The 20,683-nt window shown below is 53.0% G+C and overlaps 3 protein-coding genes across 3 annotated transcripts; 2 read left to right on the top strand and 1 right to left on the bottom strand.

The window, feature by feature from the left end:
- Positions 1 to 170: 170 nt before the first annotated feature.
- Positions 171 to 8,588, bottom strand: BGZ61DRAFT_410472 (cell morphogenesis N-terminal-domain-containing protein). The gene is made up of 3 exons (XM_046243242.1): positions 8,324 to 8,588; positions 7,387 to 8,078; positions 171 to 7,335 (listed from the first exon to the last, which is right to left on the bottom strand). The coding sequence occupies exons 1-3, from the start codon at positions 8,325 to 8,327 to the stop codon at positions 379 to 381; spliced, it is 7,653 nt and encodes a 2,550-aa protein (XP_046110779.1). The 5' UTR covers positions 8,328 to 8,588; the 3' UTR covers positions 171 to 378.
- A 3,284-nt stretch (positions 8,589 to 11,872) lies between these two features.
- BGZ61DRAFT_341660 (uncharacterized protein) lies at positions 11,873 to 14,141 on the top strand (the record flags this gene model as incomplete). Its single annotated transcript, XM_046239436.1, has 2 exons — positions 11,873 to 13,654; positions 13,710 to 14,141. 2 exons carry the CDS (start codon positions 11,873 to 11,875, stop codon positions 14,139 to 14,141), a joined length of 2,214 nt encoding a protein of 737 aa, XP_046110778.1.
- A 4,178-nt stretch (positions 14,142 to 18,319) lies between these two features.
- Positions 18,320 to 20,666, top strand: BGZ61DRAFT_553680 (sporulation-specific protein; the record flags this gene model as incomplete). The annotated part of the gene is made up of 6 exons (XM_046255551.1): positions 18,320 to 19,176; positions 19,227 to 19,317; positions 19,374 to 19,463; positions 19,512 to 19,603; positions 19,654 to 19,908; positions 20,017 to 20,666. The coding sequence occupies 6 exons, from the start codon at positions 18,320 to 18,322 to the stop codon at positions 20,276 to 20,278; spliced, it is 1,647 nt and encodes a 548-aa protein (XP_046110777.1). The 3' UTR covers positions 20,279 to 20,666.
- Positions 20,667 to 20,683: the final 17 nt, after the last annotated feature.

The following is a 20,683-nucleotide window of genomic DNA, read 5'->3' as shown; positions in this document are numbered from 1 at the left end:
GGCTGCGAGGCTGCATGTTCTCCATGTGATGAAAGGCGAACAACCAAAATCTTATGTGTGCATAAACTTGATGCAGCCAAGTAACCGAATTTAGCTCAACCACCCTGGTGTGCCAGCTTTCGAACAAACCAGCCACCTACCTGGTCACAGTTCATATCAAAGAAAAGAAATGCGATCATATGTCTATTGTATTCATTGATTTTTCCAACACCTCCTCTAACGCCTCTCCAATAATACGGGTCATGATTCACCATTATGCTTATCCTATTCATCTAGCGCCTTCATACACGCTCATCATCATGTAATTAAGATATATACCAAAAACATTGAAAATGGACAGATCCAGGCCGTAGATAAATAGTCTATTCATCTCCACCATCATAACATATCTCCAGTGTTTGTCATATTAGGTGGAAGTATGGTGTTCGCCAATCGCGTCGCTGGTTGAGGCGGTGCCTTTTCCCTCGACCGCTCATCCCGTGATTTACTCTGTGCCACGCGTCGCATCCTGGACTGCGGCCTCCGCACGGGAGGATTGATTATACTCTCTAGGGAGAAAGCGCTCTCTGTGTGGCCTGTGTTGGGCCTCTCGTCGTCGGCATCGGAGAACCCTCCCACATACTCGTCATCTGAAGCGAGCTCCCCTATCTGTGGTTGGTAGGATGCTGGGGCTGATGGCGACGTGATAGAACGTGAATGAAGACCCGGTCGCATAGAAGTAGGCCCCATAGCGCTGAAGGCGCCGGGATTCATAGTGTTGGAGCTCACTTCTCTTGAAAGCACAGGAGAACGATCTGCGAATCCGTTCTGGAATGACGTGTTGTTCGACGCTTCATGCAAAATTGGCAGGATTTGTTCGTCATACAACTCTGCACCGGATTCAAACGACTCGGGAGTGAACTCGGTAATGGTTCTCGAGGACCGTCGGTCGTCATCTGTCGTTGGGCTTGATGGTTCGTCAAAGAAATCGTCGAGACTATCCAGCTTTGTCACCAGGTCACCGACGTGGACGTCGCCACGACCTTCATCGGACATCATCGTTTCGGTCCGTTCTGATGCACCAAAGTAGCCATAGGGGAAGTCGTCGGTGTGGAACTCGACTTCGGGTGTCGGGTTGGCTTCTGGTAACATGCCCTCTGATCCCTGGCATGTGTAGAAGGCGGCATGAATGTTCGCACGCGTGGCATCCGTCTTCTTTGCGGGAATTGGAATTGCCCAGCCAGATGCCTCAGGAATACCAAATAGACTCTGCGTGCGCTCATACTCCTTCCGGATGGCCTTCGATGTTGATCGTGTCATACTCATTCTCAAGTGATGCTTGTCCATGTGGTTCCCGGACATGGTCATGATGTTGTCCAGCACCTCGAGCGCCTCCATACAGAACTCGGTCTGCAAGAGGCGAAGGAGTGGCGAGATGAGATCGGATCCATGCCCAGCGAGCTCAGGCTTCCGCATGTCCACCTCGGGAATTGCCACACAGAGAATTCGCATCGTCTGGATCTTGACCCAGGACAAGGAGTTGGTGAGTAGCCCAATCAGGAACGTGACCATCTCAAAGTCCAAATGGGGGAGGAAGTATTCTCGTAGGGAGCCCCATAACTCCACGAGAAAGTCTTTGCTGCTGCTCTGTGACGTTTTGGAAATAAAACCATGTAGGGCAACGGCAATACCCGCAAATCCTTGACGGTCGGACTCCTCCATAAGAAGACTCGCCGTTCGCAAGGCGTCCTCGCTAGGGCTGTCTTGCTCCAGCTCGTTCAAGAAACGAGGAAAGTTTGCCAACAAGGAGAAGAATAGTCGGTTGTCGCCGCCGATCAAGCCGTCACTCGGAAGTTGGACCAACTTGTCCATCGTATCGAGAGTTGTCTGCCAGCAAAGAGAAGATCTCAGCCCCTTGTGGAGCAAGGGCTGAACACCTTCGAATATGCCATCCCAGCGGGCTGGTTGGCCATCAGCCAGCAGTCTGCGGACAGTAGGCACCTGGAAATCCACTTTGCTGAGGAACTTATTGAGCATCTCGACCGCCTCCAAGAATTCTCGTTCGTTAATGGACTCGAGGCATGCACAAGTCGTCCAGAATAGTTGAGGGAAGTTGAGTAGGTTATCGGCATCCAACTTGACAATCAGCGTCTTCAGAGTGGTGAGAATCTCCATTGAGAATGACTGAATTTCGGGGTCCTCATCTGCAATTGTGTTGGACAATCGTGCCAGCATGTCTCCAAGCATAAACTGGTCAACAGATGTAAGAACACATCTGAAGATTTGGAACGAACGACATGCAAGATGCCGGACGGGACAGGAGGTGGCCCAGGTAAGGGATAGTCGTCCCCACTGCTCCTTGATGCCCGGGAATGTCATCTCGAAGGTTCCAATGACTTCTGCGGTGAGAAATTCCATACTTGGAGGAACCTTGTTATCGTGGTCATCTACCTTGCCGTTGCTATCCTCGTAACCCCAGACAACGGAGCGATCATGTCGGCGGACTAGGTCAATCAAATCCTCGATGGACTTCTTGTCCACGTCTTGGGTCTGGTCATCGACCTGCGAGATGACCAATTCATGTATCAAATGCACTAGCATCTCACGGGCTTGTTCCTGAACAAGCGGAGTGTAGTGGTCCCACAGGACAGTGACCACCTGGAGGAGAAGCGGGACGTTTTCTGGGATGAGATGAACTGGAGAGACCATCAAGTCCACAAGCAAGATGAGCGATAACTGTCCAAGAGAGAAACCAGCTTGCTTGGTTCCAACTGGGAGAGCCTCAGCGAGATCGGCGCAGTAAGGGAGCAAACTGATATCGGGTGGTGGTGGGACTGCGTCTCTCTTTTCGTTAGGAACCATGGCCTTTGGCGTGATTTGCATTAGGAGAAACTCGACAACTTTGATGCCTGGCGTGCTATTCGTGGTAGACAAGAATACGACAATTTGCTTCGCATATTCAACGAAATTCTGCTCGCGACGCTCAAGGCACAGTTGCATGATGAAGTCCAGGACCAATCGAACGTTTCCTGGATGAGGACCGGTGGCAAGGGCTTGCCACAGGGCCTGGACTTCATTATGCAGGGCCCCGCTGGATTTTATGGTAATCTCTAGCAAGTTAGCCAAGAGAACATAGGATTGGGCTGTAGGACCACCATTTGGATCCAGCTTTAGCTCAATGGACTGGATCCAAGGTAGCACAACAGCGACGACGTTACGTTGGGCTGCGGGCTGCAAGTCCTTGAAGTACAGAGTGAATTCGGAGAAGATGTGAAACGCCAGCTCCGTGTGTTTGTTGGCAAGCCGCTTGGATATCTCGAATTGTGCCAATTTGTACACAGCCTGGGTCTTGTCGGAAATGCTGATATCAAAATCCTGGACCTTCGAGTTGCGCTGTTGACGGGCTTCCAAGGACCGCAAAACTGTCGCGGATTTAGATCTAATTTCGCTCCGATCGTTGCCAAGAGTGAAGAGACAGAGACCGAGCAGTTTCCAAAATGGACAGGGGTAGTCGATATGATCCTGGAGTACTTGTGTGACAACCGCGAAGTAGCTCTCCAGTACTTTGGGTACGTCTGCAAGGTAACATCGAGCGATGCAGTGTTCCAACATGTAAGGATACTCTTGGTTGTGGACGATCAGGTTTTGCAAGGCTCGTCTTCCAATCACGTTCATTCGGTCACTTCCCGAGTTGAAAATGGCTTCAATCCAAGCCAGCATGCGGCGAATGTCAAACTGCAGAATAACACCGCTCTCAGTCGTGATGCTTATTGATCCTCCACACAAGGCAGCCATGGAGCTAAGAGCCGCGGTTCTTAGGTTCCTCTTTTCAATCTCCATTGCTGCCGTGACAGTGCCCCGTTCACCTAGGGTCTGCTGATCGATGAGAGACTGACGCATGGTGTCCTCACGGGCCCGTATCTGGTTTTGGTTTGGCGAGAAACCACACCAATCTTCCATCAGGGAGAAGGCGGATTTGCGAGACTCAAAGGTCATCCATCGTGATGGGTCTCTGGTTCGATTGATCCCTTCGAAGAGAGCTTCCATCAAACCGCAGTAGTGGCGGCGCAGCTTTTGGAACTCCCAGTCCATCTGTACTTCCCCATCCATGAGGAACAACTTTAGATCTTTAGTGTAGGAGGTGAGGTTGGTGAGAAAGAAATCGGAATTATACACGTCAGGTTCATTGATGAAGTGTGATGTTAGTTTGAAGACGTGAGTAATCTCGGTTCTCAGCAAGTCCATCTTGCGGTTCCGTCGTGGGCTACTGTTGGTTCGCTGGTGCATCCGAGCACGCGCATTATCGTTGCATCGTGATACTTGACCTTGAAGTTCTTCAAGCAAGGTTCGGTAAATGTGAATATTGATTGATCCCATGGCAACGACAACTGCGTCCCGTACAGAGCCCGAGGAGACAGAAAGCAGAGGAATCAAGTACTTGAACAGCGTCCGTGCTGTCACAATCTTATCCTTGGAGACCGGCTTCGAGCCCTTTCGGACATGTTGAGGATCCTTAGGAGTTGGGGCAGCACCAGGATCTGCGAGTGTGGTACATGCAAAGATCAAATACAGCTTCCACTGCTCCACCATGACCTCTGGATGCGCCGTGGCGGGTCTTGGAGCCAACCGGGCGCTCCCTGGGTCGCCATTGTAGTAAAGGCCACGGGATGGCTCGGAAAGGTACACGATCGGCTTGTACATCTGCAAAATGCGATTACATATGAGGTCCCGACATATGGTGACGGTGAAGGGGCATGTTTCGTAGGCGATCCGAATGAGATTGGGGAAGACCTTGAACCACAATGTTGTATCGTACGAGACATCGCTGGCGCAGAGTTCAACCAAGGCCCCGCGGTTGTTGGTGTTCTGTAGGCCTCGCTGCAACCTACTGCGTTCCGCCACTGAGAGCTGTTCGTCGTTGAAGTCCATCACCTTGCTAGACTCGTTCTCCAGGATGTCGATAAGCCTCATATTGTCCTTCTCCTCCTCAACTTCTTTCCCAAGAGCAATATCAAACTCAACAATGAGTCTGAGAACTGTAACGGCAAAGTGACGGACACGTCGGGACTGTGAGCAAAGGAAAAACAGACCATGGGCCTCCGCTTGATCAACCTCGGCCCAGATGCTAGAGAGATCGAGCTTGAGGCCCCTCTTATCCGAGGCAGTGGTGTCTGATTGATCCATCCAGGCCTCTCTAGTCTTGCACCTGATCTCCTCGATCCATATTTGCAACAACTCTACATATAGCCTGAGAGTGTTCTCGATGTGGCCGTGACCAAGCATCCCTCCGTCCGACATAGTTGAGTAGCGATCGTCAAAATTGAAGATGAATCGAGCGAAGCCCATTGTCACTTGCTGAGCATGGGAATGTCGAGCGATTGCCTTCAACGAGTTGGCGGATGACTCGGCAATATTGTATTGCACATGAGCTGTGCCAGTGCAGAGTAAGTTGATTAGTGAATTGAAAGGAATGTCAACAGAGAGGCAACGGGGTAACGCCTGCACTGCGACATGAAGAAGCTCATAGAATGCTTGTTTCTGATCTGATGCATTTTGATGGTCGTCTTTGCGGGAGAAGGTAAAAGTCTCGGCAATCGGGGTCTTGGGGCCTGGACTGTTGAACTTCTCATCTAATGCAGCCTGGCCACCGAATGTATTATCGCAGATTATGGTGATTTTCCCGAGGATTTCGCAGAACTTGAGATAGTATTCCCGTACATTGTCACTCAAAACATGAGTCAGCACGGGACGCGTGACGTATTCTTCTTTAGGAGTGGTCGTGGGGTTTGACAAGGGGGAGTTGCGAGGTGAGGAGACTGCGGGAGAGACGGGAAACCGATCTAGAGAAGCGACAGGAGTTTCGTAGGATTGTGGGAAGGGTGGTTGACCCTGCTCTCCCTTCTCCAAGTCGGACATGATGTAGAGGAAAGCTCTGATACCAACAACAACCCTGTCAGGGTCTAGCTGCTCAACTTTTAACTCTTTATTCGAGGTGAACAACTCAGCATTGACGAGCGGGAAAACAATATTTCGAAAGCAGTATTCCGGGTACTTGAATCCAATCAAACGAATGATTTGGATCAAGGGCTCGGTGCAGACGGTATCGGAGGCTACCAAACTGCGTTTCGACGAGGGCAGGACCAATTTCATAATCTCGTCCATCTTTCGAATGGCGTTCGAAGGGGTATCATTTGTGCGGTATAGGTAAGTCCAGAGCAGTCGAGAAATAACTTGGAGACAAAGAGGCTTCGTGAAGCGATCCTTGGCCTTTGTCTGCAGGGGGAGGATAAGTTGAAGCCATTGGGTGCCGAAATTGTCTGGAGGAGAAACACAGAGCATTGTAGCAGTGAGGGGGAATGCGATGTTCCAGTGTCGCGGTTTCATGAACATTTGAGCAAGGCGAGGCCCGATGGCGGAGAGGACTTCGGCCCATCGTGGATGCATGAAGTGGCTGTTGCTGGCCTTTGCAGCAATTGGGAGCAGCAACATATCCAGAACCTGGCAAAAGGCAGTCTTAACCCTTTGGCCATGGGATTTGTTAAAGAGGCGGCCCAATGAGATCAAAAAATCGCAGGACTGTTCCCATGACTCTTCCGGTGAGACCTTGACCCTTAGGTGCTTCATGCCACCCAAGACGAGTTCGACCTTTCCCTCGGCATCTCGCCCCGAGGACGACGTTGGGCTTTTTACCACTCGCTCCTGGAGGGAACTATCCAGGTCTTCGATGAACCTCCGAGTGACACTGGCGAAGTTAATGCCACTCATGTAGCCGAGGAGCTGCGCAAATAGGTTCCAATTGGCAAGTTTCAGAGGTGACAGCATCAATTGCTCAGTATCAGCAATCTTAAGTTGTCCGAAAATGATGCTTTCCAGCTTGTCCTCCATTTCGGGTGTGATGCAGGCCAGACTGCTCTGACTTATTACCTCCAGCAAGACCCGACACAAGATGTATATTGAAACGGCTGATCGGCGTTCAGCTTGGGCAACGAATTCTTGCCTCGCGGCGAGGGTTGGCGGTCCGTTCGGGAAGACGCCGTCAGCCCCTCCAGAGCCCGGGGGGCCAGCCTGTTGTACTGGTTCTGTGTTCCTTCGCAAAAGAGGGGCTCCTGGTATTATGCCTCGCGACTGTTGAAGGTGACTGCGAGCTTCGTTGGCAGCATCGCTCTTGCTTTTCCTCCATAGCATCATTGAATCGATAAGGGCCTTTGGCTTGGGGCTCGCAATGTGGCCGAGGGCGACGATCAACTGGTCGAATGCGGGATCGACTCCGGGTCCGCAGATTTGTTCGATATGGGGTTCGGGGTCGAATGGCACCGTGACGCACTCCGTCAGCTTTTCCTCAGCTTGTGCTATGAACTATAATGGAGTCAGCCAGAGACGCCGTAGCCCGGTCGAGTTTGTACTAACCGAGGTGAACAAGACGTGCAAGGCATACTCGCCAACCGTCTTTTGGTCATCTTTGTGGTGACGAGAGGAATGGGAGAGATGAGGAGCGTGGTCACGTCTCGACGACTTGCTGTGCATGCGTTCGAGCTTGCGCTGGGTTGCGCTATGAGGGGACAAGTCGGCGGCGGACGCGGAGCGGTCCATCTGGATGGTGGTGCCAGAAAGAGATGTAGGCGGCCGCGATGGGTAGCCGCCATCGCCGTCGATGCGGGCAGTTACAGACTGCATGTCCGGGCGGTCGAGGCGGTCGAGACTGGCACCGGCGGCGGCAATCATTTGCGGACTGAGGGGGCTGGACTTGGTGCTCGCCAAACTGCCATTTCTCGAGTGCTGGATGCCGTGGACGATGGAGGTTTGGCGGTGGTGACCGTAGTTTGCGGTTTTCGGATCGACGACTCGCTCGACAACGCCGCCGAAGCCTCCTCTCGAGTGCGGTGCGTGGATGCGCGGCGATGTCAAAGTCGGGGGCGGCTGGGAGATCTTGTCGGCGGAAGAGTCTCGCGAGTGCGAAGGACGATGGGGCGGGTCAAGAGCGGGACGGAGGGTTCGGTCCCAACTGGACTCGTCCTCATCCTCTTCGTCGAGTCTTGAAACGGACCGGGGCGAGAATCTGAGCGGATCCTGCAGGTGATCCGGCAGCGGCTGCGACGGCACTATTTGGTGTCACAAGGGTTATCAGCGATCATGTCCTCTGTTGGGTGATGCTCCCTGTTCGTGGTACTTGGAGAGAGTTGGTCCCAAGTGCGAGGTTAGCCGCAGGCTAGCTCCAGGTACAGTCGGGTTGAGCACGCTGAGCTGTGCCGCGACGAGGGCATTCCCGCAGTGCGATGCAGGGTCAGGAGAAGGAGGGGCGGGTAGCTGGCAGCTGATGGCGGGCACACTTATGACTTGGACTCACCCATTTCAACTCGGATTCAGCCGCAGTCCCATGATCTAGGGTTGGTCTGTCGGTCCCAGGCGGGCGGTCCGTACCAAGGGCAAGGAGAAACAAGTACGGGATGTGGGCACGAAGCAAAAGGAAGCGCTGGTCGCAGGGAGGATTGAGTTCGGAGAATAAGAGAAGGGACAATACTGAGGTCGCTCCGCAGTACGTACGCAGGTAGTAAGTTAGTAGGCAGGTTGGGCAGGTAATTAGGTACGGCACGTAGGTAAGGTAGGTAGAGGTAGTCATGCAAAGTCATGCAAATCAACAGAGACAAGACAACAGCCAGACGGCCCACGACCGACGACCGACGACCGACGACTGACGACCGACTCTGGCCTCTGGCCTCTGGCGGCTGGAGCAACAATGACGCTACCGTCCGAGCGCCAAGCTTGGGTGGGTTGGTGGGCTCTTTGGGCCAGAACTCTCGCGAAGGGAGCAAGGGAGAGGGAGGATACAGCGCAACCAGCCATCAATTTGGTCAATTTGGGCTTTCACGCCCTCGTCATCCATGCATATCTGCAAGGGCCACGGCCTATCAGCTCTCTGCCGTCCGCCATGGGCAGACCACGCGCCACCGCTGGCGATCCATTGGTTGCGAGGAAAGGGGTCAGTCTGGGGTTGAGATCTTATCTCATACTTCGCTGTAATGAGTACGCGGTGGTGGTGGTGGTGGTGGTGGATGGACGGCTAGGCGGCGCCTGAGGGAGAGAGACTTTAGTGCCATGTCGTCCACTCGTCTAAACCTCCCCATCCAGCCGGACCAGTCCAGGCGTCAGTGAGCGCTGGGAGCCTCATTTCCAGCGGTCGATCCGCTGGAGCTAGGGGTGACGGGTGATGAAGGCGCCTAACGCAGATCATGGTCAATGAAATGTCATCTTTGCGTCCGACCCTGTCAGGATCAAGGGCGTCTTGCCATGATGCGCGGCAGTTAATATACACCTTCTCTGCACGAAGTAGACTTGCGACCTGCGTATGGCTAGGTAGTTGACTGGTGGGTGCGGGTTACAGTACCACGTAGCATCCTCAGCTTGCGCTCTGTCAGCCAGCCACGCCGAACCATTGATAGACGCACTGGTCCCGTTCCGTTCCAATGGAATCCTACTCTACTATGCTCTCCTTGCGCCCCTTTCAATACTTATGTCAGAGCAGATGCCAGCCGGTAGACCAGGTAAGGACATTAAAGCTGTCACCGCCCCACTACTATCGAGGCTGGATATCACGGGCTCTGTGTAGTGAGTCGGCTAAAGTGTCTCACCCGTGACAGCCTCGACGCCAATGGTATCCAACGTGGTGGTGACAGCTCAGGCCCAATCCACTCAGTGGTCTCTCTGCATCCGTTGTCAAGAGTGGTGTACTCAGCAGTCAAGCCACCGGCCACCAGTCCACCTCCCTTGCGGGTTTCCATTTGAGTAGTGTGTACCAAAGGATGAGAGGGATGTTGCATCCGAGCCGCAGCTTCAGGTAGCTGGCAGGCAAGTGGTAAAAATTAGTAACAAGGAGGGAGAGTTGAACGTGGTTGAACCCAGCCACCCTGCACACGCAACAGCTCACTCGAGTTGCTGAGGCGGCCGGGGTCAATGGATATTAAAACAAAATCGGAAAGAAAGAAGAAAATCCATACGATACGTAACTTAAGGTTTCAACCTTCTCATATTACCTGTTTCGTTTTCAAACAATGCCACCTAGAGCTAGAAATCGTGTGCTTGCCTAAGCTAAGTACGAAGCCGAGGCTCCGGCCGCCGGCCATCAGAGACGGCCGATCCTCACCTACCGGACACCGAGTCCTCGGGGTCTGGTGGGGCACTTTACGCGCCTGGTTGAAGCGTAGCAGCTCGCTGGACTTCGGAGTCGAGCATGATAGTCCGCGAGAGCTTGAACTAGGAGCAACTACTCTGTGCTATGTCCGTGAATCATAGTAGAAGGCGTGTCGTTGTCCAGGTTGGTATTGTGCCCGAGGGAGGAGACCGAGTGGAAGCTAACGTTTGAACAACACCCAACCCCGCGATCTACCTACTTATGTACAATTCTTGGGATTGGCGGCTTACTCTCAGTCGAAGACGACGGAGCAGATCCGCTCGCTAGCTGAGATTCTGAAGTGGTCGGCTATTCACTGTTTTGGGCAATAGCGAAAACCGGCCGGGCTACCGAGGGGGGCTCGGGGAGTCGGCATGTTGATGATCTCCTCGGACTAATTGCGTGGTGAGGGGTCATCGCTCTAATTCCAACGAAAATTATTCCGAGTAATTATCAGAAACTCCTCGCCTCTAGCAGGATAAGATGGGACAACACTGCCCAATGAGGCCATGGTGGTGCGTACTGCAAAAAATCGCCTTCAATAACCCGCATGCCTAGGTACTTGGTATGTAGGACAGACAGGTTCATCAGTCGGGTTCGTGCTGTGCACGTGAGCAGCTTGTGATAAGGTGTCACAATGGAAGACAATGGAAGTAATTCGGACCCACGGCGGAAGCTCCGACCTAGTTAGAGGAGCAAGTGCAAGTGCACACAGAGTACATAGGCAGCCAGAAACTGAGCGCCAGCATCATCATCCCACCACTGAATCACTGCGCACTGAATCACTGCGGAATCGTCCATCAGATTCCCATGGCTGTGGAGAACTGCGTGTTCGTTTTCGGAACCCCGGAACTTTGGCGCTCCGGAGCCGGCATTGAACAAAATAGCGGTTTAGTACTTCGGCATGGGTTCATGGGATGGCACCACCACGTCCCAACAGAGCGGCCATGTCCGAATGCCCGGGATCCGGTCTCCGTGGCTGAGCCCGGCAGGAAACAAAACACCAGGGCAAGATTGCGTTGCCGTTGTCCAGGGCTGAGGCTCAAGCCAGCCAAGGAGGGTTTTCCCCCGAATTTCTGGGGGCAACTGGCTAGATTCGTACAAAAGAAAGATACCTGGAAGGCAATGGAACCGCCAGGCGGCCCATGCAGCGCGCTAAATACTTGGGAGTGGGGGAATAGCAGTGGCGGCTTGGAGGGGGACCCTGTATTCCGCGGGAGGCTACGTATCTAGTGTAGGATTTTCGTACTGGGCGGCGTGGAGGGGACTCTGGCCTCAAGCTGATTCCGTCAGATAAAGCTGCCGTCCCATTCCGCAACGAACCGGTTATTTGTCTTGGAGTCAGATTCCTTTCCTTATTCCCTCCTTCCTTGGGATTTGCCGCCTGGATTGCCTGCAAAACCCCATATATCTCTGGGGCTTGTGAGTCCCCATAACCTTCTCCAAGGCCGAATTGCCGATTGTGCTCCCGGCCACGTTACTGACTGAAGCGCTGGTAGGCAATTTGCGCCACATCCCGCTGTTCTTCCCCCGCCTCCTTTCCGATTGCCGATCTACGGGCGATTCTTCCACCTGGAACCGAGGCGACATCGCATCCATCCCACAACGCTTCCCATACTCGGCTCCTACGACGGCAGTTGGCGGTTCACCATCTGACCTTATCAACCACCGCAATCCTCTGCAGCGCGCTTCGACAGGCGCTCGTGCTCGCGCTCACCCAAACACACCATGGCTGAACTTGACACGCTGGACGTCATCGTCCTGGGGGCAATTTTCCTCGGGACGCTGGCATATTTCACAAAGGGCAAGGTATGGGGCATCACCAAAGACCCCTACGCAAACGCCTTCGCTGCCTCCAACGGCGTGAAGGCCGGCCGCACGAGAAACATCGTCGAGAAGATGGAGGAGTCGGGCAAGAACTGTGTCATCTTCTACGGCTCTCAGACCGGTACTGCCGAGGACTACGCTTCACGCCTTGCCAAGGAGGGCAAGAGCCGCTTCGGTCTCGAGACCATGGTTGCTGATCTCGAGGAGTATGACTTCGATAACCTGGATACTATCACCGACGACAAGGTCGTCATGTTCGTTCTCGCCACGTACGGCGAGGGCGAACCCACTGATAACGCTGTCGATTTCTACGAGTTTATGACCGGTGATGACGCCTCCTTCTCCGAGGGTAGCGATCCCGCTCTCGGCAACCTTAACTACGTCGCTTTCGGTCTCGGTAACAACACCTACGAACACTACAACTCCATGGTCCGCAATGTCAGCAAGGCTCTCGATAAACTTGGCGCTCACCGCATCGGCGAAGCCGGCGAGGGTGACGACGGTGCCGGTACCATGGAGGAGGACTTCCTCGCCTGGAAGGATCCCATGTGGGCGGCCCTGGCCGAGAAGCTGGGCCTCGAGGAGCGTGAGGCTGTGTACGAGCCAACCTTCGCCATCATCGACCGTGACAACCTGACTGCCGAATCCGATGAGGTTTACCTAGGCGAGCCCAACAAGATGCACCTCGAGGGTACCGTCAAGGGCCAGTTCAACGCGCACAACCCCTACATTGCTCCCATCCCCGAGTCCCGAGAATTGTTCACCGCCAAGGACAGGAACTGTCTTCATGTCGAGGTCGACATTAGTGGATCCAACCTTAAGTATGAGACCGGAGATCACATTGCTGTTTGGCCCACCAACCCTGGTGAGGAAGTTGATCGCTTCCTCGACATCCTCGATCTTTCGGACAAGAAGCACAGTGTCGTCAGCGTCAAGGCCCTAGAGCCCACTGCCAAGGTTCCCTTCCCCACTCCCACCACGTACGACGCCATCCTCCGATATCACCTCGAGATCTGTGCCCCTCTTTCGCGTCAGTTCCTCTCTACTCTGGCCCCTTTTGCTCCCAACGATGAAGTCAAGGCCGAGATGAACCGCCTCGGTAACGACAAGGATTACTTCCACGAAAAGACTAGCCCTCACTACCACAACATCGCTCGCATGCTGGCTACTGTTAGCAAGGGTGAGAAGTGGACCAACATTCCCTTCTCTGCCTTCATCGAGGGTCTCACCAAGCTTCAGCCTCGTTACTACTCCATCTCGTCTTCTTCTCTGGTGCAGCCCAAGAAGATCTCTATTACCGCCGTTGTCGAGTCGCAAATGATCCCAGGACGTGATGACCCATTCCGAGGTGTCGCAACCAACTATCTCTTGGCCCTGAAGCAAAAGCAGAATGGAGACGCAACCCCCCAGCAGTTCAGACAGACCTTTGAGATTGCCGGACCCCGAAACAAGTATGATGGAATCCGCATTCCTGTCCACGTTCGCCACTCCAACTTCAAGCTGCCTTCGGATCCTAGCAAGCCTGTTATAATGATCGGACCTGGAACCGGTGTCGCTCCTTTCCGTGCCTTCGTTCAGGAACGTGCCAAGCAGGCCCAGGATGGTGTTGAGGTTGGACGAACCCTTTTGTTCTTTGGCTGCCGAAAAGCCTCCGATGATTACATGTACCAGTCTGAGTGGGAGGTAAGTTACATTAAAATGACCATCACCGATACCACATGCTGACTTATCTCTTCAGGATTACAAGAAGGCTCTTGGTGACAAGTTTGAGATCGTCACTGCGTTCTCCAGACAAGGCTCCAAGAAGGTCTACGTTCAGCACCGACTCAAGGAGCGATCTAAGGAGGTCAGCGAACTGCTGTCCCAAAAGGCTTATTTCTACGTTTGTGGTGATGCCTCGCATATGGCGCGTGAGGTCAACTCCGTCCTTGCGCAGATCTTGGCGGAAGGACGTGGAGTTTCCGAGGCCAAGGGTGAGGAAATCGTCAAGAACATGAGGGCAGCCAACCAATACCAGGTACGTTTTCGTCAAGATACGACGAATGGTCGCTCTCCCGATGCGATGACGTCCGGGACTGTCCCAAAACCATGCATCCCCCCTCCCCCCCAAAAAGTTTGCCTGCTGACTGATTTATTTGCAGGAGGACGTCTGGTAGTGAAGAAGCGGTAAGCACGCGGCGCTCTATTTGGGATAGTGGCATCATTGCATGTCAGGTTTCACGACACACTGAGGGTGAGCCCTGCTCCCCCGGTGAAATAAGACGATCGTACATGAACTAGAACTTCATATTTTTTTGCTAGAGGAAAGATTTGGGACTACTAGTGGCATCTGAGATATCTATCTGGTGGTATCCATCTAGGCACTGTTGGTGTATTTCTTGCTGCCTGATTACAAAGTTAGAGTACTGTATCCAATATCACATCACCATAAGCCACTCGACGCCTTGTAATGACCAGATACCGCCACCGGAGTGACTATTGCCGGAGAGATTATGGCAGCGGCACAAGCCAGAAACAGTCACCTCCTCAATTCAAGACTCACCGGGAAAGATTAGAAGTGACCAGCGCCACGGCCGTGGATGTGGATCGACGGGGACGTGCCGTTCCAGTGAGACCACTTACTCATTAGGAGAATGTCGCAGTCGGTAAATATACTCATAGATACATGAAGATCTGCGACTCCCAACACTGAAGGGGGTGCGATGGTACGCATCCTAATCCTAGGAGAGTTTGAGCCGTCTCCGGGCTGGCGCAGCCTACCCTGCTTGTGTGTGGGCACGTACGAAGTACTGATTGATGGGCAACGGGGCGCCTTGTCTAATAAGGCACATTGCGACATCGTCCCATGCACCCATGGTTACTTGGGGGGAGTGAATTTCTCACGTCTCTTGGGATGCTTTCTTTGCCTTGCCCGTGCCCTATGATGGTAAAGCTTTAGCGGCTCTTGCAATGCCAGTTGCTTCCACCCATCAAAACACCAATGAAGTCTATGGACCAGGTACCCAGCCGGGATCAGATCCTTTTTCACAGAATCTGGAGACAGAGGATCGTCGTCGTCCTCGGTAGATCGGGAAGTATGCGAGATACCTTGAAAGTGTCTTGGCCTCGCCATACAGGCCGGCAGGTAAGGAAGTGTAGCTAGGTTTCCTGAGAGATGTGCCACAGGTGGAAACTATTGGATACGCCACAAACAATTCCTATTTAGATGTATTCCTGGGCTAAGGTTTGTATGATATCGGGGAAGCGGGACAACAGTCACCGGCAGGTAAGGCCGTTGTGGGGGATGGTTCAGCCGGCACTTGCAACTCATTTGGCACCCTCCCCAGAACATACATTGATTGTGCACACGAACACGAGCACAGCGAAGTGCTGGCCAGCCTAAAAAACAAAAAAACAGAACCAAAAAACAAATAGAATAGGGGTGAGATTGGATTGATGGACGGACCTGTTAGCATGCCAGGCCGAACAAGGTTTCCTTTCTCTTGCCTCCCGTCCTGCAGGCGTTGTTGCTTTTGGCTCGGGCTCGGAGGCTTGTCGCGCGGGTGCCTGTCACAAGAACCCTGCTCGCTCCGCCTCGCCGTCAGTAAGGGAGGACTAGAAAGCGCAAAAGCTAGGAAGTTTGATGGGAAAGGCATTGGGACTTGATTCGCCGGTGGTCGAGCATCAGGTTTTGACACCGACTACTTTGTGATGTACCTCGTAAAGGAAGTGCTTTTGGGTGAAGCCTCTCGGGCTGATGGCGGTTTAGCCAACTAACTAGTGTGTAGGTATGTAAGACATATGCTGGGACACTGCCCTTCTCATGGCTGCCACACATAAAAGACCAGCTCTAGCAAAACCAGAGCGGACACAGGTTGCGGTCAGAGGCATGGGATCATGACGGTGCCACTAGCGGCGACACTGAATCGGTGGATGCATGAGGAGGCCCAACTACGGTTTCAGACGGAGCTACAAAAAGCAATTCGAGACCTCTCAATATGAACACAACTAACTCGCTTGACCAAGCGAAAGTCGCCGGTCGGTCTGAGGCGATCGGGTGTTCCCATAGAACACCGCCTTTAGAAACCGGTAGGGATCAAGAGAAGGCCGAGGAGGTTGTCACAAATCGAATCTGTCCTGCAGCATCCAAATTAGCTACTCCCAGGGGCTCGCAGCCAAGATATCACCCCGGGAACGCCATTGGCCTGGCATAGGGTCATCTTCCTTGCACTCGAGTCCCGGATGGACAGTTGCATTTGGGGCACGACTTGTGGGGATGGGGGTTGAACTGCCAAGCCAAGCCCCGCGGGTGAACCATGTCTCTGGATGTCTGAGAACACTATGACAATCAAAGCAAGTCATCCACAGTCAGCCTCAGACGGGCTCTTCGTATCAGTAGTCAGGCACAATCCTCCCAAAGGGGGAGGTGTCGATGCCGTCTCCCCATGAAGAGTGTGATCAGACCCTCCTACGCAGCACTTCGAGAGAGCCATTGTCTTGATATTCGAAGAAATGACTGAACAGTAGCTGTCTTCTATCCACGTATTTTGCCTTTGTTCCAGCATTATTACAAAGAAATATTCCTCTTCATTCAATTATCTTTGCGTCTTCATTTCTTTGAATACCCGGATCCACCCACTGTTTGCTGCTGAGAAGTGACGACGATTAACGGAGAGGGCATCGACCGCCGCGTCTTGACGAAAACGACGAGTACGAAAGCACTCAACGGACACAGGGAATAGGCGAAAGCATCTTTTTTCTCTCGTGCTCTATCCTACCAATCTTACGGAGACTGCTTTGAGCGGTATTTTGGACGACAAGGCATTGCCTCATTGCCCGGCAGTGACTGCAGCATCAAACTTGCTTCTATTCGCGACGTTTGCCTAGCAACCTCACGCAAGCGAAATATCGCATTCACGGGCAGAGAGACCAGCCTGATATCACCGACGGCAGAAATTGCTACGGCTGACGGAAAGACTGGCACTCGATCCTATATCCTCAACCTGAGCTCTCCTCACCTTTGCGGCCGGGGAGCAACTGGCACCGGGGAGACCAAGACAGAGCAAGAGCCCTAGAAGTACACAGCTGGAGAGAACGACTCTCGAGTAGTGCCGAACTCACTTTGCCGCGGCTCCCACATCCATCTCAAGACGGTTTCAGCTTTCGAGATCATTTGGACAAGGGTCGCTACCTGCGAGGCGCTGCCGAATACGTTACCACCTGGTGCAGCCTGAAAACTTAGCAGCTGTCAAACACACCTCGGCCGAGCTGCCAGCTGCCAACGCCGGAGTCAGAACCATCTGCCAGCTGCCAACTGCGTGCACCGAGCCACTCGACCGCCAGGCCGTCCACGGGTCATAGGTATTTAAACCTGCCTCGTCTCAATATTATCTTCCTTCCTTCCTCTCCTTCCTTCCTTCACCTTCACCTTCATCCTTCACTGAGGTACTTCCTTTCCCTTCAGGTGTTGACATCACCTTCGGCTGATACTTGCAAGTATCATTTTGGTTTCCGCACACCTACCTACCTAGGTACCTACCTTACTTGTCGATCCTACCTTACCATCACGATATCACCCTCCCCCATCATTCTTGCCTCTTACCCTTTTGGAGTCTGAGCACATTCTTTGCTACCAACCTTACAGCCGGCATCACCTTCCTCCAATACAGATAATTGCAGGCTTAGGTAAGTGGTCTCTGTCCATCCTGTCTCTCCATCTCCTGCGCCTCTCCCACTTCTTCTCTCCCACTCCTCTCTCCCACTCCATCTTCTTCTCTCCTTTCACATCATCTCCACGGGTTCACGCCACTCTCCTTCAAGCCAACCCCCACCCGGTGGCCGATCTCTTCTGAACCCCATCTTGCTCGATAGCTTGTTCTATCTTACTTACTCTCGCTTCATCTCAGAGTCTTGGTACCCCAGCATTTGCCGTCGTTGGCCTTCCACCCAGGATCCTCTTTGTACAGCCAAGTAGCGCTCCGTCAACGGTGAGTTCATACCCGGTGTCCATTTTCACCCTTCTGCTTCCCTGCTGCCTCCCGTTGCCTCCCATTGAGGTTCTCAAACTGGTACTGACATTGCTTTGCAACAGGATCTTTGCACTACAACTTGATCATTGGCAATTTCCAACTGCTCTCAAGAAGTGGATCTGTTGCCTGTGAAGTAAGTTGATTCTTGACCTTGCTTTTTGAGCCTGGATTGTCGTGGAATCAACATGTCGCCTTGATGTCGACCCATTCACACGTCAGCTCCATTGACATAACCGTCCCTCAAATTCTACCTTGACCTGACAACATCTTCGATCTCAATTGGCTGACTCCTCTCTACCGCAGAAGAACCAAAGCTTATCATCTTCAATCGACAACCAACATGGAAAACGGAAATGTCCCACCGCCGTATCTCCCCGGTCAACCTGGGAGAGGGCTTCACTCCCACCTGGCCATCCCAGGGTCTAACGACCATGCTGCAATGATGAATCAGTTTCAGGGAATGACCTTGGGCGGCATGAACATGGGAAGCGCCCCAGCTCCCCTTCACATGGGGGCTTCGTACATGCTTGGCCCTGAAGGTCAATTCGTTCTCGCGCCTATGCCGGGGTCGCAGTCCATGGGGTTGGGTCATTCCAACGACAATGGCTACAACGCTTTTTCTCTCAATGGCGCCTATGGTAATCCTTACGTCGGTGTGCCCGTTCCACTCATGCCTTTTACTCCCGGCCGTCCCACCACTACCCATCATCGTGTCGACCGTGGACATTCGGATGTCCCTGGCCTAGAGAATCGTCGCGGGTCTTACTCAACTACAGAGTCTACCCCGGCCACCCCCTTCTACACTGGTATCTCGCACCGCGAGAATGGCCCTCGTGTTGCGAGTCTTGATCGGTCGACTTACACCACCCCCTCTCCCCAGCAGATGGGACTGTCGGCTCTGCACGTGGACGCTCCTGCCAAGGCAGCTCCGCCAACAGTCTCTGATCACGCTCTCGATGAGCTGTTGAAGAAGAACCCGGCTGTGCCCAAGGCCGTGCCCGCAGTCTTCACGCCACCTGGTCAGATGAAGAGCTTGGAGCAGAGTCTGGAGAATCGCATCCCTGGTAACCGAAATGTCTACATTCGTGGCCTGCACCCCACAACCGATGATGAGCTGCTCTATCAGTTTGCAACCCGTTTTGGTCCAGTTGAGACGTCCAAGGCGATCATCGACACTGGCACTGGTGCCTGCAAAGGGTAAGTCTACACCGGGCATGATTTATGGCCTCTTGCTGATAATCGTACAGTTTTGGCTTCGCCAAATTCTACGACGTGGCTGATTCGGAGATATGCATTCGCGGATTTTACCGCCTAGGTTATGAAGTCGGCTTTGCCAGGGTCAGTACTTGTTCCATCCATATCTCTTGCTAACGGCCATCTGACAAGCTCTCTAGGAGTCCTTCAACTCTCGTCTCAAAGCGGAGGGAGATGAATTGTCTACTAATCTTTATATCTCGAATTTGCCCAAGACCTTGACCGAAGTAGTAAGTTGCTTCTGAACGGCCCCGACCCCGAATGCTAACCCTGCACAGGAGCTTGGTACAATTTTTTTGGGATACACTATCTTGTCCAGCAAGATCCTCCGAGACAGTATGGGAAACAGCCGCGGCGTTGGGTTTGCTCGGTAAGCGTTTGCCGTGAAACAAAGAAGTCATGAAACTCACACTTGTGCAGCTTTGAAAACCGCGATGTTTGCGACGACATCATCCGGAAGTTCAATGGTGTGGGTATTGGCGAGGAGGGCCTTCTCATGAACATCCGATATGCAGACACTCCTGCCCAGAAGGAGCTCAAGCGTGTCACTGCAGAGCGTCGACAGTTCCGCACCAACGAGTACAACATCGGTGCCTACGGCACTCCTCTCGTTGGGATGAACCCAACCCTGTATGGCTCTCAGCCTCAGCAGTGGCGGCGCCCGATCCAACACTCGTCTCGGGGGTAAGCATCAATAGATATTTTGTCTTTGGAGAGCTTATTTAACTTCAATGTAGATCTGCCACTGTCGGTGGCGCAGGTTCGACCTCCGCGGCTTCTAAGGGAGGCAATGCAACCAGACCCTCTGGGTCCCACTATGGTTCACTGCAGTACGATGGTTTGTCGCGTCGCTATCGGGGCCTTTTCTAACCGCTTGACCAGGACGGCCACGAGTTCGAGCGCGGACGAGGCGATTGCTACACCTGCGTCCTCCGAATGTGACGAAAGCGTCACCATTCATGCGGATACGATTGTTGTCAGCGCTTCTCTCGACTCGTCTCCGTCCGTCAAGAAGGAGGCTTCCGTCAAGAAGGAGACTCAGTAACTTGGCCATCCCGACTAGTATGGAGTAATTTTGCGCAATTCACGTCACTCATCGTACCCATTCTTTCCTTGTTTTTAATCACGGTCTCTTGGCACTGTCGTTTTACCCCACGGAGGCATCGTTACGCAATCGGAAACATGTTACAGCCTGAGGTAGCTGGTACACTTGATGACTTGTGCTGTGGTCTATTTTATGAACTCTTGTACTTTAGATTCTAAGGAGGACAGTGGTGTCATTAAAAAGTCTGAAATGTCGGCGTTTGGCCTGAACAGAATAATCAACTATTGTCCCTGACTACAGGCCCGTCTGTCTTGACCACCCTTACCAATGAACCCATGCAAACAGACCGCGGCGATTGGAAGTGGCTCTTCGATAGCTTTAATCACACATAAAACCAAACATGAT

The sequence above is a fragment of the Ilyonectria robusta genome, assembly GCF_021365365.1.
Source record: "Ilyonectria robusta strain PMI_751 chromosome Unknown BGZ61scaffold_2, whole genome shotgun sequence".
Lineage (NCBI taxonomy): Eukaryota > Fungi > Ascomycota > Sordariomycetes > Hypocreales > Nectriaceae > Ilyonectria > Ilyonectria robusta.
This window is presented reverse-complemented; position numbering and strand designations above follow the sequence as displayed.